We start from the raw sequence: 17,337 nt of genomic DNA, 5'->3' as shown, positions 1-17,337 counted from the left end.
CAGCACTTTGGGAGGCTGAGGTGGGAGGATCTGCTGAGCTCAGGAGTTTGAGACTAGCCTGGGCAACATGGTGAAACCCCATCTCTACTAAAAATACAAAAATTAGTCTGGCATGGTGGCACAGCCTGTAGTCCCAGCTACTTGGGAGGCTGAGGCAGGAGAATCGCTTGAACCCAGGAGGCAGAGGTTGCAGTGAGCCGAGATTGCAGCACTGCACTCCAGCCTGAGTGACAGAGAGATACCCCATCTCAAAACAAAACAAAACAAAAACAATAACCATATTTTGTGAATGAGCCACAGGTGATAATACTTCATGCTAACAATTAAGAATACCCTAAATAGCATGAGCCACAGCATTTTATTCTCCTGACCTCTGTCTCTTCCTGGAATCACTTTCTTCCCTTGGCTCGCTAACACAGAACTCTTTTTGTATTCCTCATACCGTTATTTTCTCTCTGGAGGTCGTAAATGCTTTTGGTTCCTCCTTTCACTTGCTTCCCGCTCCCTAGCTGAATGCACCCATGCCCATTGCTTCAGTTATCACTTCTATGCAGAAAACACAGAAATCCAGCCTCACCTCTTCACGAAGTTCCAGATCCATATATCCAATCACTTGATATATTCTTTTATAGTATATCAAAGGCAACTCCAAGCTAACACATCCAGAATCAAACTCATGATGTGCTCTATCTCACTGACCCACAAACCAGCATGTAGCATGAGACAGAAAAGAGGGACTTGTTCTTTTTTTTTTTTTTTTTGAGATGGAGTCTCGCTCTGTGGCCCAGGCTGGAGTGCAGTGGCCGGATCTCAGCTCACTGCAAGCTCCACCTCCCGGGTTCACGCCATTCTCCTGCCTCAGCTTCCCGAGTAGCTGGGACTACAGGCGCCCACCACCTTGCCCGGCTAGTTTTTTGTATTTTTTAATAGAGACGGGGTTTCACCGTGTTAGCCAGGATGGTCTCGATCTCCTGACCTAGTGATCCGCGGGACTTGTTCTTGACACCTCATTCTGTTACTCCACATATGATCCACAGTCAAGTCTCAAACCTTTCTCCCTGAAATGTATCTGAATTTACCTATATCTTTCCATCTTTACTGCTAACCTCCTATTCCATGTTCTTACCCTCTCACATGTGGACTACTGTATTCGCTTTCTCCAGTGGTCTTACTATATCCATTGTTGCCTTCCTACAGTCTATTTTCTATAAAGGTTTTTGGATTTCCTAAATAGACAATTATAGTTTCTATAAATATAGAACATTTTGTAACTCCCTTTCTAATCTTAATTCTTTCTCTCCCTATTTTACTGTACTGGCTAGGAGTCTAGGTCAGTGTTGAATAGAAATGGTAATACATATTGTGCTTTGGATATTTATTGTAGATGCTTTCCATCAGTTTAAGGAAGTCAATAGTTATGTCCATTATGGAGAGATAATAGGTTTAATTGTGATGACTGATATTTTGAATTTATTTCTACCATTTTAGCTGGCATCCTCCACACCACCGATAAGAGAATTATTGGTATTAAATATTCAAAACTTCAAATCCAGGAAAACTAACTTCTAGCAACATAAACAAATGTTTCTGTCCTTTTTCTCCCTTTCTTTTTTTGGGATTATTTTCCATTTCCTCATTCCCTTTTTTCCCTTTCATTAGTTTGAAAGTTACTTTCTGTATTTAATACTATTAGTGGCTACTTGCATATTTTATCATACATACTTAACAGAGTAAAGCCTAAAGTTGCATTTTTAACATTTCCCTGAGTAATAAGATTTCAGAAGGGTCTGTCACCTCCTTCTTAAATATTATGCTAGAATTATGCTGCATTTTAGTTTTACTTTCTAAAAATAACTCCACATTCTAGATATTGTTTTAAACAGTTAGTATTTATGTTTTTACCAATAAAAGTTCATCAGTACTATTCTACTGTATACTTAAAAATGATTAACTTGGTAAATTTTATGTTATGTTTTTAACCACAATAAAAAAAAAAAGCTCATCACTCTTTCTCTTATCTTAGACCTTTCGTATTCGCTTACTTTCTTTCTGGGGTTAATCTTGTAGAATTAACTTTAAGAAATTCTGTTGGTAAAATCCCTCAAATTCAATTATCTGATTTTATTCTGAAACTTGAAAGGAAGTTTTTCTAGGTATAGACTTATAGCTCATTTTTTGTTTACTGTCATCTACTGTTAATGTTAACTGTTAGTCTTACTATTGTTTCTTTATAGGCATTCTGGTTTTACCTCTCTGGTGGTTTGTAAGATCATCTCTTTCTCTTTGATGTTCTGCAGGTTCACCATGATGTACTTAGGAATGATTTTGTTTATGTTACTAGGAGTTAGTTTTCCTGGATTTGAAGTTTTGAATATTTAATACCAATAATTCCAAAAAGATTATTATTCTTACCTTTTTAAATATTCGCATTTCTCCGTATATTTTATCATCTCTCTGAAATATCAATCGGCATATGTTAGACCTCATTATATTCTCTAGTTCTCATAAATTCTCTTTCATATTTTCTGTCTTTTTTGTTTTCTGGGTTCATTCTGCCTAATTTCTTTAAACCCATTTTCCAGCTTACCAAGTTCTCTCTTTAGCTTTGTCTAATATGCTCTTTAACTGTCTGAGTTTTTTCTTTCAATTACAATATTATTTTCAAAAACTCCATTTTGTTCTTTTTCAAATCTAATTGTTTGTTTTTATAATATTTTGTTTCTTGATCATATTTTCAAGCATCTTTTTAATGTTTTGAAGCATAATGAATGTGCTGGGTTTGTATACTTTGTTGCATAATTCCAGTAGTGGGAGTCTTTGTGGGATCTCATTCTGCCTCTCTGTTTTGGGTGACCCCGCTTCCTTATGCATTTTGCTGTTCTTATTATTTCCTGAAGCTAATTGTCCTTGGAACTTCATCAATTGGTATATATATTTTAATTAAAGTTTTTAATTTTCCTCCAAAGAAAATCAGAGTTTCCTTCTTTCATTCACCTGGGGCAATACCAAACAGAGACCTCATTAGTTAAAATTTCTTTTTGTGGATACAAGCAAGGAACATGAATTTGGGGAAAAAAACAAAACAAAACAAAAGAAACCACAGGTTAGGACTGGCTTGTGGTTAAGAATTCTCAATGGAGATATGTTTTCCTTCTACACACAGCATCAAAGACCAGGGCATTTCCTTCCTGTTTCCTTTTGTGCAATAGGTTTATTTCTTTTCCTCCATTTTGAAGAAGATGCAACCAACTGGGAAACCAGCTTTATATGAGGGTCTCCAATATGCGGGTCCTAGGATTGATCTCATTTCTTCTATTCCCTAGGCAGGCATCAAAATAGAAGTTTAAGGACATGAGGGCTTGGCAGATGCCTTCAGAGCAAAGCTGGCTGCGTTGCTCTGACGTAACCAGAGACCCGCTTTGCTTTGTGTTTGTCCTCTGTGGATTCCTTACTTTCTTGACAGTTCAGTGACTCATATTTAAAATCCAGCTTTGGTAATTGTTTTCACTGACAGGTTTTCCAGGATATTTTGTTCACCATACTGTCAGGAATGGAAGTCTTTAAACTTTACCCTGCAGCCAGAGCGATCTTTCCACAGTTCAAATAGGATCACAGTACTCTCCTTCTTAAAATCCTCTTATTTCTTTTTATTCCTCTTAGGTAGAAGACCTAATGTGTCCTGCAAGGGTCTCCTGGTCTGGCCCTGTAGCCCCTCTGGTCCCCTTTGACCTGACTTCCCTAGGTGAAAGGAGAGGTCTTTCTTCACTGTGGAATTGGTGGCTTTCATTCAGCTCCCCTGATTCAGTTCCCTTCTGCTGTGGGGCCTGTGCACTTGCTGTTCCTGCAACCTGGACTGCTCTTCCCTTTCCTTCTCACCTAATTTTCTCTTATTTTTCTCTCCTGTGTCCTCTCAAGAATCACTTTCTCAGGGAATCTATCCCTGTATTTTCTGGCTAGGTCAAAGCTCCCTATTTTACCTTTTCATTGCCCACGTATTTTGTGTTTGAAGTACATATCACAGTTTCTGTTTTACATGTATAGATGTCAATTTTTATTTATTTGTATAAATTCCTTAATTGCACAGTGACTGGTGCATAGTAGGTGCTCAGCACAGTCGTTTGCACAATAACAAAAACACATTTTCATTAGTTGAATAACTTATCTTATGGAGACCCTAAGCACACTTACTTGAGCCAAGTAAAAGCTGCCGGTATTAGTCCGTTCTCAATTGCTACAAAGAACTACCTGAATCTGGGTAATTTATGAAGAGAAGAGTAAGTTTAGTGGACTCAACAGTTCCATAGGCTGTACAGGAAGCATGGCTGGGAGGCCTCAGGAAGCTTATAAACATGGCAGAAGGTGAAGGGGAAGCAAGCATGCCTTACCATGGCAGAGCAGAGGGGAGAGGCAGAGAGAGAGAGAGAGATGGAGAGAGAGGGAGAATGACAGAGAACCAAGTGGGAAGTACTACACACTTCTAAAAAACCAGATCTTGTGAGAACTCACTCACTCTCATGAGAACAGCAAGAAGGAAATCTGCCCCCATGATCCAATCATCTTTTGCCAGGTCCCTCCCCCAACACTGGAAATTACAATTTGACAGGAGATTTGGGCGGGGATGTGGAACGAAACCATATCACTGCCCTTCTTCTAGAATTGCGAGTCCATGATTTTTGAGTTTTTATTTATATCACCCCTCGTGGCTTGCTTCCTGGGCTAACGTGACGGCTCTTTTTACTGGTTTCAGGCCAGGTGTACACAGCTGGGTCAGCAGAGTCTGGTACCTGAAATGCAGCACTGGATTTTAAAGCTCACCTGTTTGGGTCAGGGACCTTCTTCTTTTATCAACTTTTCCGCCTCTGACATGTTTTAATGTAATAGTCAAGTGCCTCTCCATTGTAGTAAGTGTTAGAATGTGACCTCTCCTAAACCCTAGAAGTCTACACAGGGTGTATTAAATCCCCTGCACTGGTTTGCACCGCGGTCTTTGTCTGCTGTGTGCATTGCATGCCCAGATTTTCTACCTGGACTTTTGCCATGGTGTTCCCACTTTGGAAGGCATCTGTGGGTTTCTCAGCTTGGAATCTAAAGATGGTGAACAACTTTTCAGTATATAGGTATTTCTCAACTTTTAACAAATTGCTCTTAAAGCCTATAGCTTCCAACACACCTTTAACTCAGGATTTATTCATCCTTACATTCAGCAACAATGCATCATGTACCTGTCCCACGCATACTGGGCTGTAAAACTTAGTTTCTTTTTTTAAGCACATGAGTCGATAATGAAAGTTTCTATTTCAAAATGAGTTCAAATACGTGTCTAGAGGTAGAACTTTGGTTTGCATTAGTAATCACATGTTTATCCAACACATATTGAGTAGGCCACTATACTAGGTACTAGAAATGTAACAATGAATTGGACAGCCTAGTGGAATTGGACAAAGGTATGAACGTTTTTAGTGTAGTTGAGAAGAGAGACATGAAGCAGATAATCATGTGGATGCATGTAAAATCAAGGGGAAATGTGTGTGAGGTGCCCTGGGAGCATGCGATGAAGAGATCAGCTTTCCTCACAAGGTCAAGAATGCTTCTCTGAGGAAGTACCATCTAAGCTGTGACCTGAATGATGAGTAGGAGTTGGCAGGTGAAGAGGAGGAGGGTATAGTAGGTGAAAATAAAGTCAGGGGGCGCTCCCTAAGATAGGAGGGAATTTGACCCAAAGGAACTGTGGAAAGTCTAGGGTGGCTGGAATTCAGTGACCAAGGGATAGAATGACTGGACATTGCCTAGAAGGGTAGGAAGGGGTGGCTCTTGAAGAGCCTTGAGTGTCAGGCCATGACCTCTAGAAATGATCTTAGGGAAATAGGGAGCTGTGATATTATGAAGTATGTACTTGGTCTTTGATCCTTTTTCCTGGCGTACATCTCCTAGAATCCTTAGAATCTCCACAGAGTGCTGTCTTTTTGCATGTTAATGAATTGACTGAAGCCTGGAAACCCTTAGGTAGTTTCAGTATGAGGGGTGGCCATCTGAAAGAGCAAGGCAGGATTAGAGGGTTGGGACTTTCAGCCCCACCCACAGCCTCCATGGAGGGGAGAGGGTTGAAGTTAACTTGATCACTGATGGCCAGTGCTTACATAATAAAACCTCTATAAAATCACAAAAGGACTGGGTTCTGAGAGAACCCAGCAATTCCAGATAGCTGAACATGTGGAGCTTCCTGGAAGGTGGCATTCTGGACAGGGCATGGAAGCTCCGCATACCTTCCTCCCCATTCCTGTATCTTTTGTAATAAATACTCTTTATAACAAATCGGTAAATGTATTTCCCTGAGTTCTGTGCGCAGCTCTAGCAAGTTAATCAAACCCAAGGAGGGAGTTGTGGGAACTTGAATTAATAGCCAGTTGGTCAGAGGCACAGATAAAACAACCTGGGCTTATGATTGGCATTGGAAATGGGGGGCAGTCTTGGGGACTGAGCCCTCACTCTGTGGGATCTGACTCTTTCCAGGTAGATAATGTTGGGTTTGGACTGAATTAGAGGACACCCAGCTGTCTCCACTGCAGAATTCATTGCTTGCTTGGTGGTGGGGAGAAACTCTCACACATTTGGTCACAGATGTCTTCCGTGTTCATGGTTGTAGCATGGGAGCAGAGGGAAAATAGCGTGTGTTTTTTCCACTCAGGAGTGATTAAAGGATTTTCAACAGGAAAATGCTATGATCACATCTGTGTTTTTAGAAAGGTCCCTCTGGCTGCTATGATCACATCTGTGTTTTTAGAAAGGTCCCTCTGGCTATTATGTAGAAACTGGATTGAAAGAGAATAAGAGAGAGGGAAGGGGAACTGGTTCAGAGATGCCCAGAGGTGAGAGGAGATGGAGGCTTGGTCCTCCGTAGTGCTGAAGAAGATGGAGAGAGGGAAATGGCTTTTGGGGTGGAATTAATGGATCTTGATGACTGAATAACTTTCAAGCAATTCAAGATAACTCCTTCTTAGCCCAGGGCTTTGACTTGGGCACCTGTGGGGCCCTTCATGCTGTGCTTGGAAACTAGAGGGTGTTTTGTAAACAGATAGAAATGTTCATTTTCAACTCAGGTGCTTAAAAAAGAACCTAAGTCTTATGGGCCAGTATAGTATGGAATGTGTATGTAATGTGTTATTGCTGAATGTAGGAAAGAACTCTCTGACAATAGAAGCCGGATAAGAATCCTGGAGAATTACCTCAATGGTAAATAGTTACCTAAATATAAGTACGCAAGGGCCCAGAGAGGAGTGTTCCAAAGGTCTGAATGTCTGTAAATGCTAGTCTGGTTTAGAATTGATTCAGTCCTGTGACCAATACCATTATTCCTTCTGTTTCCCTGTCCTCTGCTGGCAGCCTGGTGGGCCCTCGGTCATCCTACTGCACAAAGAGGTCTCCAGGCACTTAAACCTCAATGTGTTTGATCTCCACACTCCTTGGGTGTTCCCAAATTTCAAAACAAAGAGTTTTATTGCATATGCATTTTTAAAACTGATGCCATTAGTAAGGAAAATGTTTAAAAAAAAAATCACTGAACTACACACACTAAATGTCAGGGCTCTCAGTGGAAGAGCAGGGAGCCTGGGGTTAATTTTCCTTTTCAGGAAGCCACGGAATCAAAGGACGAAGTTCAATGCTCTTGGCATGACCATAGTTTAGAGTAATAATAACTCGGCATTTCTTGGGCCACTGTCTCTCTAGCTGCAGTTTATGCCAGAAACTGGGAGGCAGGTGAAAAATCAGCATCTTGATTCTGTAATTGTAGAGGGAAAATGGCCTCTAGTTGTATGTGACCTTCAGTTAGATTCTCTAGCCCCAGCCTTATTCCCACATGAGAATGAGAAATTTCAGGACAGGCTTTGGAGAAATGGACTGTTGTAGGAAGGAGCTATAAGGCAAGAAATACACCAGAAAAAGAGTAGATCTCTCTTTTTAAAATTAAATGGAAATTTTACTTGTGTTTAAAAATCAGAATATAAAATAAGTGTATATAATGGGCATGTTATACCTAATCCCCTTTTCTAAGAGATAACTAAATTATTGATTTAATGTACAGATTTCCAGATTTTATTAAGTTTGCATGTGTGTCTCCATAATCATTCGGCAAGTCATTTTTTTCTGTTATATATTTTCGGTTATATGGAAACCTCCTAGATTGTAAACAAACAAGCAAACAAACAAAAACACTGAGGGAAGAAATGATAAGAGAAGTGGTCAAAATCCAACTTCTTCTTGGCACCCAGACTTTTATACCGACTGGGCCATAGACAAAGAGCTGGAAGGAGTGTGCTGAATATTAGCTACTTTTTCAAATAGATGATGCAATCTGTATATTTCTCTGTGTGTCTTGGAAACAGGGAAGAAAGAGAGATAGAGAGTGTGCATGTGTGTGCTTCTTTCTGTCTTTAGGAATATTGTTTTGGAAACATTCAATTTCTAATTATATTGAGGGAAAACCCTAAATACCATTTTTCATGCTAATGGAGAAATTTACTTAAGTGCAGAATTACGCAACTTAGTTTTCTTGCCAAATTACATAAAGTGTGCAGCTCCTCTGAATAGAATGAAGGATGGCACGGGCACACATCACACACTGTTCATAACTTAAAGTTCTTTTCAAGGCTTTTGCCTGCATCTTATTACCTACTTACTATTAATTTATTACACAGGGTTGCCATATTTCAAAAGTAAAGTGAATGTTTCAGATGGATTGTTTTTCTTTCATTTCTTCCATATTGTTAACTTCTATTTTTTTTTTTAATTTAGACTGTTTATACTTCCACCAGAGGCAGTTTTTCTTCAGTGATTGCATTAATTTTTCTGTGTTCATTCTAGACATTTTTCAAACAGAATCTCCACATGTTAAGTTTGTCTTCTTTTCTCTCATCCACAAATCATTCTTTCCTGGTGTTATTTACAGGAAGAAGATGTTAGTGAAACTCCTTTGCGATTTGCCCTAAGGAATGGTCCCACCCCAAATGTCAGGCTCTGGAAAAGTAACAGCTCAATAGAAATAATTTTGTCATTGACAAAAGTCCTTGGCACCAGGAGTTGATCTGCACCCCGCCTGTGGGCTGCTGGGGGTATGCAATGAAGTAAAGCCTGCACAGTCAGCTCTGTGGCCTCTAGGGCTGCTTGACAGTTGACACTGGCAACACTGTAGTCATCCTAACTGTTCCTTACATGTTCTCTTTCTCATGAGGCTTTGCCTTTCTCTTCTGACAGAAGACATATTTCCACTTCAACTTTGTTACCCTTTAGAGGAGAATTTCTCTGACCATTGTGTATGTGTTTTGTTTTTGTTTTTGGAGACAGGGTTTCATTGTGTCACCTAGGCTGGAGTGCAGTAGCTTGATTATGGCTCACTGCAACCTTGACTTCCCAGGCTCAGGTGATCCTCCAGCCTCAGCCTCCCAAATAGCTTGAACCACAGGCATACACCACCATGCCCGGCTAATTGTTGTATTTTTTTGTAGAGACAGGGATTCTCCATGTTTCCCAGGTTGGTCTTGAACTCCTGGGCTCAAGTGATCCTCCCATTTCGGCCTCCCAAAGTGTTGGGATTACAGGTGTGAGCCCCTGCACCTAGCCTTCTGACCACTGCTGAATAAGACAGCTAACTCTCAGATTCTGTGTCTTAGTCTGCAATTTCTTATTTGTTTCAGGTCCATACACCTTGATAGCGGGGAAGAGGTGGGGATGGTGGCGGCGACCATACAGGGAAGGGGTGAATTAGGAAGGGAACTGTCTCTTTCACAAGTCCTTTGCCTGCCTATTTCATGACTTAAATGTGCCTGCCTAGTGCACTGAAGGGCCTCATTCTATGAGCAGGATTGGGAAGTGCAAGGATGATCTTCAGACAGACTCAGCTGCTGGTTTAGCTTGAATTATTCTTGGTCCCAGGTTGTGGGGTGGGAGGCGGAGAGAGAGAGAATACACTTGACCCCTTGACTCTTGTCTTAAAGTATATTGTGATTTTCCCAGAGTAATCACTCTTTTGAAACCAGGAAAGATTCAATGGTTCTTTTTGTAAAGTCACTAATTTACACTTATCTGAATAGAGCAAATTATTGGCTCAGGGGAAGGAACACCAGCCAAGTCACCTTAGTTTTAGAGCTGGAATAGAAAAAGGTTAGAGCCAGCCTTCTAACTTCCCTCCGACAGTCCCATAGCATCATCCCCTGGGTAACGGATGCCTCCCAACCCACTGACTTGCTCTTGTTCCTGGGGTCATAAATTATTTAGCTGCCACTTATCTCCCAGAATCTGTTACTAATTTTTTTTTCCCCCCGAGATGGAGTGTCACTGTGTCTCCCAGGCTGGAGTGCAGTGGCGTGATCTCAGCTCACTGCAAGCTCCACCTCCTGGGTTCACACCATTCTCCTGCCTCAACCTCCTGAGTAGGTGGGACTACAGGCACCTGCCACCACGCCTGGCTAATTCTTTTGTATTTTTTATATAGTTAGAGTCTGGGTTTCACCGTGTTAGCCAGGATGGTCTCCATCTCCTGACCTCATGATCCACCCATCTCGGCTTCCCAAAGTGCTGGAATTACAGGTGGGAGTCACTGCGCCCAGCCCTTTTACTCATTTTTATCTCCAATGCGGTGCCTGGCATGTAGTAAGTGCTCAGTAAATGGTAATTGTCTTTATGAAGATGCTGATTTCTTTCTTCTTACAGTTCAGGAAGCAAAAATGGGTGTATCCAAAAGAAAAATGATGTGATGTAATAATAGCTAACATCTATTGTTGACTATGTACTAGACACTGCTAATGGCTTTACATGCGTTGTTTGAAATTTGAGCAACCTTATGGGGCTAATACCATTTTACTAATGAGAAATCTGAGTCTCAGAGAGATTAGGTACCTTAGCCAAGGTCACCCAACTAATAAGTGACAGAGCAGGGCTATGAACCCAGGCAGTGCTGCCTAAATTTCTCTATTGCCTAGAAGAGGCAGAGAAGGAATCGGAGGGATGGATGCCTTCAATGTGGAAGTGATCGAGGTACAGAAAATGAAAGAGGGTCAGGGTGTTAGAATCCACCCCTGGATTCTAAAGGGAGTCTTCCCACTTGCTTTCTGCAGCCTGAGGTTGCTTTGGTTAGATTCTGCTCCCCTGGGATGCTAGCCTGAGGTTGGCATCTCAGTTTTAGGCTGAGGCTTTATGTACCTGCGTGGAAGAGGTGGTGCGGAGCATTGTACACAACATATGGGGCTCCATTTGCATTTAGTGAGTGCTCAGCTGTGCGCAGTGTCTCCTTAATGAATCACATGCAAGCCGAGCATCGCTATATTTATCCAAGCCCTGGGAGCAGGAGCGCTGGCTGTGGTCGACTTGCATGCCCCAGAACAGTGCCTTGCAGGTTGTTCCAGTTTTCCTTGTGGTCAGGGCCTTAGGGCCCTTCAATAATTTGTTCCCTGCCAAAATCTGCTGGTTTCTGAAGTATCTTTCCAGGCGTTCTAGGCCAGAAAAAATGTTTACATCCTGAAACTATAACAGATACCAAGCACTAAAAAAGAACCTGGAAGCTACATCTGCTGTGCCCTTGACTTCAAGGCCACATTTGAAGAATCGCAGACAGCTCAGGCATTTTTATTTTCTTTTCAGGTCTTTCAAGGGGGGTCCCGCAATGCTTAATCACCCTGCTATCATCACGTTACTTCTTCCTTATAATCTAAAACCCTTATGAATTTTTTTCCTTATTGACTCCTTACTTGAAATATTTCTTTTTATAGTTGGGCATTGGTGGCATGTGCCTGTGGTCCCAGCTACTCAGGAGGCTGAGGCTGGAGGATTACTTGAGTCTGGGAGTTTGAGGCCAGTTGGGGCAACATATTGAGACCCTGTATGTTACAAAATATTCCTCTTATGCTCAGATCAGAGAGTTTGCCCAAATAATCACTTCTGTGCTTAGGAATCAAGAACAAGAATTTCTAATGTTTACTTAACGCTGATTAAATGCCAGCTACAATATTAAGCACTTGAAAAGAATTATCTCATGTTTTTCACCTCAAAATAACCATTCAAATGAGCATTAGAACTACATTTTATCAGGAAGAAAAGTAAAATTTCAGGAAAGTGATTAACTGAGGCCACACAGCAAGTATATGGAGGAGTCTGGCTTGATAGCAAAGTCCTTTATATGAAATAGATTTTTCTTTCCTTTCTTCTTCCCAGCTGTGGTCATGTCCTGTGACTCTTCTTCCCATTCCCAGCTATTCCTCAGCTTAAAAAAAAAGTAAATATTTTAAAATATGTATATCTATTTTAGATATATATTTTTTGATATTTATATACATAATATATATGTTTATGATTTATGTTTAAATTTATATAAATTTATATTTAAATTATAAATTTAAGATTTATATTATGTAACATATATATATAAATAATTTTCCCCCATTTTCCTCCTAGAATTGTTTTTTATCCTTTATAAGACTTAGGCAGGTGCAGGATATATTTTCATCCCTGGACTCCAGTGTGGTGTCAAGCTCCTTAACTTGTGACATGGATAGCAGGGAGCAGATTGGATTCCCACTGGGGTGGAGGACCCTAATCATGGCTTCCTGGGATTTGTGTTATCTGCCTTCCCCTGTTAGATGATGAGAACACAGAAGAAGAATACCTGATTCTGGTTCAAGCTATGTCACTGGCACAGTCTGTGACCTAGAGCACATCCCTCCTCTCTTTCTCGTGAAAATCAAATTTAGTTTCCTGCAAAATTTAATGTCGAGCAGAGAGCCTTGGTTTAGTCTTACAGACTAAAAATCTTGTTTCTTTCCAGCTCAGTCACATAATATTTACAAGCTGGTGAAGGCAAGTCACTTGCCCACTCTGGCCCTCAGTCTCTTCATCTGTACAGTAAGAGCAAGAACTAAATGCTCACCGGACTTCCCAGCAGCTCTTGGTATCAAACTCAGGGGAGCTGCAGGAAGAAGCTGGCTCTACTCTGCCAAGTTCTGACTATTGAGGGTTTGCAATGAAACCAGCATAGGCTAGTCTAGGCAAAAAGGAGAGTTTATCGTAAAGATATTTGTGCAGCTCATAAAATCCAAAAGAAGTTAAATAATGAGACACAGAGACGTTGGGAACCAGGACAGCCTCAGGGATCTCTTCAGCAGGAGCTCATGACCCTTCCCTCTGGAGTGCTGCCATTCAGATGACTCCAAAAAAGTCTGTTTTTATGTTTCTTTTTTAAAAATGACAAATTCCAGAAGGAACACTGCCAGGGGGCCATTCAGTTATGGAGGGTAGGGTTGGACAGACCAATCAGCAGGAAAGTGTTGCTGGAGCCTAGCCTTGTTGGAGGAGCAGGTGGTTCCCAGGAGGACCTGGGCAGAACCCCTCACCACACACACAGGTACACCCTGCAGAAAGAGCCCATGTGTCTGTAAATGCTTGGGCAACCAGGTCTGGGTGTTACATGTGGGTGGGAGACAGAGTGGGCAGGCTCAATACTCTAGAGCAGTAGCAGCCATAGTGATGCAGTTCATTCGGCGTTTTCAGGCTTCTGTGCCTCATGGAAAGAGTAACAGACTTCAAGGCAAAAGGCGTGATGGGTGGACTGTCCGTTAGGGATTGCTGGTGGCTGTGGGCACAAAGAAAGACAAACAGTGTGATCTCATGGGGAGGCCGACCACCAGCACCATGCTGGATTAAGATCCTCTATTTTCAGCCAGGTCAAGGACAGGGTACTCTGGTCCCATCTTTTCCACTTTGATGACATCTGGGCAAGTTTTAGCCTCTTGAGAGTTTTTTCTGTTTCCTTATCTGTGAAGTGGGAATGAGAGCAATGATAATCATGCTACTCTTCCAGTTGACAACAGTACAGCAGGTGCTAACATCCGCTAGGGCCAGGTACCCATGCTGAGCGCTTCCCATGTGGGTCAGTCCTTGCAGTCCTCTGACACAGTACTGTTACGGTTTACACTTTGTCCGAGGCTTCTAGAAATTAAGGAGGCAGTAAAGTGTAGAGCAAAGCAGTGTGCAAAGAGACTGAGAGGCTGGGCTCAGGAGCCGATGGCCCGTTTTGAATTCTGGCTCTGACACTCACTGGCCTGGTGTTCTCTGGCATGTTGCGTAAGCTCCATTAATCTGTACAGTGGATGTGATACTAGTGCCTGCCTCATGCTGTGGTTGTGAGGAGTGAGTGATTTCACACGCATTCAGGAAGGTGCCTGGAGCACAGCGGTGCTCTGTAATGTTTGCTGCTGTTTGTAATAAAGTGCCTGCCGGGCAGTGGGGATTTGAACCCAAAGCAGATTGACTCTAGAATACATACGCTGTGGTAGTTATCTCTCGTGGCGGGACAAGAAGGCTCAGCAGTGAGCAGTGTAAAAGCCGGGGTGGGGGCGAGTTAGCAGAGGGAGCTATGGAGCTAGGGAGAGGAAGAGAATGACGAGCCCTAGGCACGTGGCCACTTCAACACTCCTTGTCTCTGTGACCTTGAGCTGGACCCAGAAGGTCAGCAGCAATTGCTGAGTCCCCGTAACCAACGGGAACATTCAGCACTGACTTCACTTATGCTTCTTACTTCAGGAGGGCTTTAGAGAGGGGTTAGTTAGAAAAAGAAGGAAAGAAAGAGAGACAGAGAGTGACTGAGACAGAAAGAGAGTGACAAAGTCAGGGGGTGGCGGGGGTGGGGAGAGAACTAGATATAAAGACATAGAGGCCCAAGGAGAGAAAGAAAGTGATTAACACTCAAGAAAATAAACGGAAGGGGCACACACTTAGAGCCAGAGAAATGAAGTAGAAAGAGGGAATAAGGCTGAGGGGAAGGATGGGGATTTTGCGGAGACAGTGCTGAGGGGGCCGTGACTGGCTGGCCTGCTCTGTGGTTGAAAGGTAAACAAACCTGTTAAGTGTGTCAGTGCTTTATCTAGGAAACCACCTTTGCCAAGGCCCGGGCGCACTGAGGAGCTTTTTGAGCATGTAGGGCCGTGACAGGAGAGAGTCTCTTTATCTGAATTGGAGACAGGAACGCTCTTCTGTGCATTTCACACTGGAGGCCACAGATTAGGCTGTGGATATTTCACGGTTGGTGATAAATGCTTGTTTGGAGAAGCCTTGAGCTGAACAACACTCCTAAGGCTGGGGAAGGGGTTGATAAAAGGCAGGTACCTGGAGACTGGTTTTACATGAGGGACTGGTTCTATGCAATTTTACACTTGTATATTATCATAGGCATTGAAAGTTCCTAGAAGGATACCCATTAAAATGTTGACAATAGCTAACCTCCCTGGTTGGATTAATGAGGAATCTCACCTTCTAAGTTATGTATTTCAATTAGGTTTACATGTTTAACAGTGTAGGTACTTCATAATCAGAGAAACAAAGGCTTAAGATAATAACTACACTCCTGAAATGAGGGCAGGGAAGGCAATGGCCCTTGACATAAAATGGATTGTTGGGACTCATCTGACAAGCAGACAATGGGTGATGGAAATGGCAGTGCATTTGAAAATATTTCTCCTGGATGTTTCCAAGATACTTTGAAAATCTGATGACCACAATGTTTTTCCTCGGATTCTTGCAGAAGGGTGAAATTATTAATGTCTCCTCAGCTAGGACAAATTTCCTTCCTTTGGGGTTTCCTTGGGGTTTAAAAAAATACAGCAGAAGGCGTATGCCCTGTCAGTTAGTGGGTTTCTGTTGGGTATGGTGGATGTGGGGCTTTACCCTTGAGAGAATGATGCACACAGCATCTGCAGAATCCTCTCCTCCTTGAAGTCCCCACCTCCCACTCCTTTTTGTTTTAAGTTTCAAATGAAGTTTGTGCCTAGTACACACTTTTAAACGTATTGTCTGTTAGCTTGAGAAATGACCCAGATGTATCTTATTTCAGGCTTTATGAAGGCAAAGAACAGATGGAGTTTGAAGAATCCATGAGACGGCTCTTTGAATCCATCAACAATCTGATGAAAAGTCAATACAAAACTACCATCCTTTTGCAGGTTGGTTTATGCTACAATAAAATCTGTCTTTTCCTTGGCCATCCAGTAAGTAACAGCATGCTAAGATAATATCTTCTTTTGCTGAAATATGCAAACTTGTGTCCAGTGAAGGCCTGGGCTGGCCACTTGGTTAAATACCAAGGGCTCCTCAGGACAAGAGAAAATGTATTTATTATTTGCTTCCCATGAAGGTAGCAGTGCCTTCTTTTAAAATAGCTCTGAAATTTTTGTTACCTAGAAGGAAATTAGTCAAACCGGATCCACTTCCGATGGAGAGAATAGTTACGGTGGCAGTCTCTTAAACTGAGTCTCCAGTAGTTTAATTCTCGACAACATAAAGGCAGGGACCCTTTGGGGATTAAAGAGGGCTCCTCAATAAACAAGAGGTACTTTGGAGAGAATGAGTCCTCTCATGTGTGGTCCATGATGCTAATCTGTGAAGTCTGCAAATCTTTGAGAAACTGTGAGGCCTAGCCCTGTGTTCGGGAAGGAGTTGAGCAGCCAAGAGTCTGAATGAAGAGGCTGTTTCAGGGAGACTTCAGAACTTTCACAGAATGTACTTGCAGGCACTGGGGGTGCAGGTGGGGGAAGCTGGGAGTGCCTGATGTGTTGTGAATAAAGGAAGCCCATTTATCTAAATCAATGAGTTAATGCAGATTTTTGCTGCTGCTGCTTTTATTTATTTTTTTTGTTGTTTGTTTAAATCAATGTTATTCTTTTAGTTGCTAATTTAAAGATCCATTATGCCTGGGATGCCCAGGCACTGGTTAGAATTAATGAGGTACTAGTGTTTAGGTAGAATGAAGGTGAGGAAGCAGAGGCAGAAGTCAGCCTGGGGAATGTTTGCTTCTCACACTATGGATTCCAGACTGTGCACGTTAGAATCGTGTGGGGATCTTTAATAAATTCTGATGCCTGGTTATAACCACCAGACTTTCTGATTTAATTGGTATGAGTGTGACCCAGGCCAGGGGATTTTAAAAATTCCCCAGGTGATTTTACTGTGAAGCAAAGTTTGAGAACCACTCTGCTGACGGCTTCCTTTAATTTAACAAAGAGTGGAAACCTGTGTGTTGAGGAAGGCAACTGTCTTATTCATCATGTGTCTTCAACACTCAGAATAATCCGGATAATTCTAACATTTATTCTCCTCAGAATATGTATCTATATTTCTTGATCTAAGTGAACAGCTGAATGTCCTAACACTATTTGGTCTTGTGTGACAAGACTGTTTCTTTAGCCCCTACTGGGGATCAGTGTCTTCCCTTGGGTTAGTTGGAACTTCATTGTTTTAGTTTTCATTTTTCCCTTACCCCCTGCTGGTTAAAAAACAAACCAAAAACATCTTCTTCATATT

General features: G+C 41.9%; 1 protein-coding gene across 3 annotated transcripts in view; it reads left to right on the top strand.

Annotated features, from left to right (window-relative positions):
- LOC105480844 (dedicator of cytokinesis 2) overlaps positions 1-17,337 on the top strand; it is a 434,017-nt gene that overhangs the window by 92,298 nt on the left and 324,382 nt on the right. For all 3 annotated transcript variants that reach the window (XM_011740035.2, XM_011740036.2, XM_011740037.2), the window contains one exon: positions 15,872-15,980. In XM_011740035.2, the coding sequence (XP_011738337.2) occupies positions 15,872-15,980 (109 nt within the window). The remainder of the gene's footprint in view (positions 1-15,871; positions 15,981-17,337) is intronic.

The sequence above is a fragment of the Macaca nemestrina genome, chromosome 6 (assembly GCF_043159975.1).
Source record: "Macaca nemestrina isolate mMacNem1 chromosome 6, mMacNem.hap1, whole genome shotgun sequence".
In the NCBI taxonomy this organism is placed as follows: Eukaryota; Metazoa; Chordata; class Mammalia; order Primates; family Cercopithecidae; genus Macaca; species Macaca nemestrina.
This window is presented reverse-complemented; position numbering and strand designations above follow the sequence as displayed.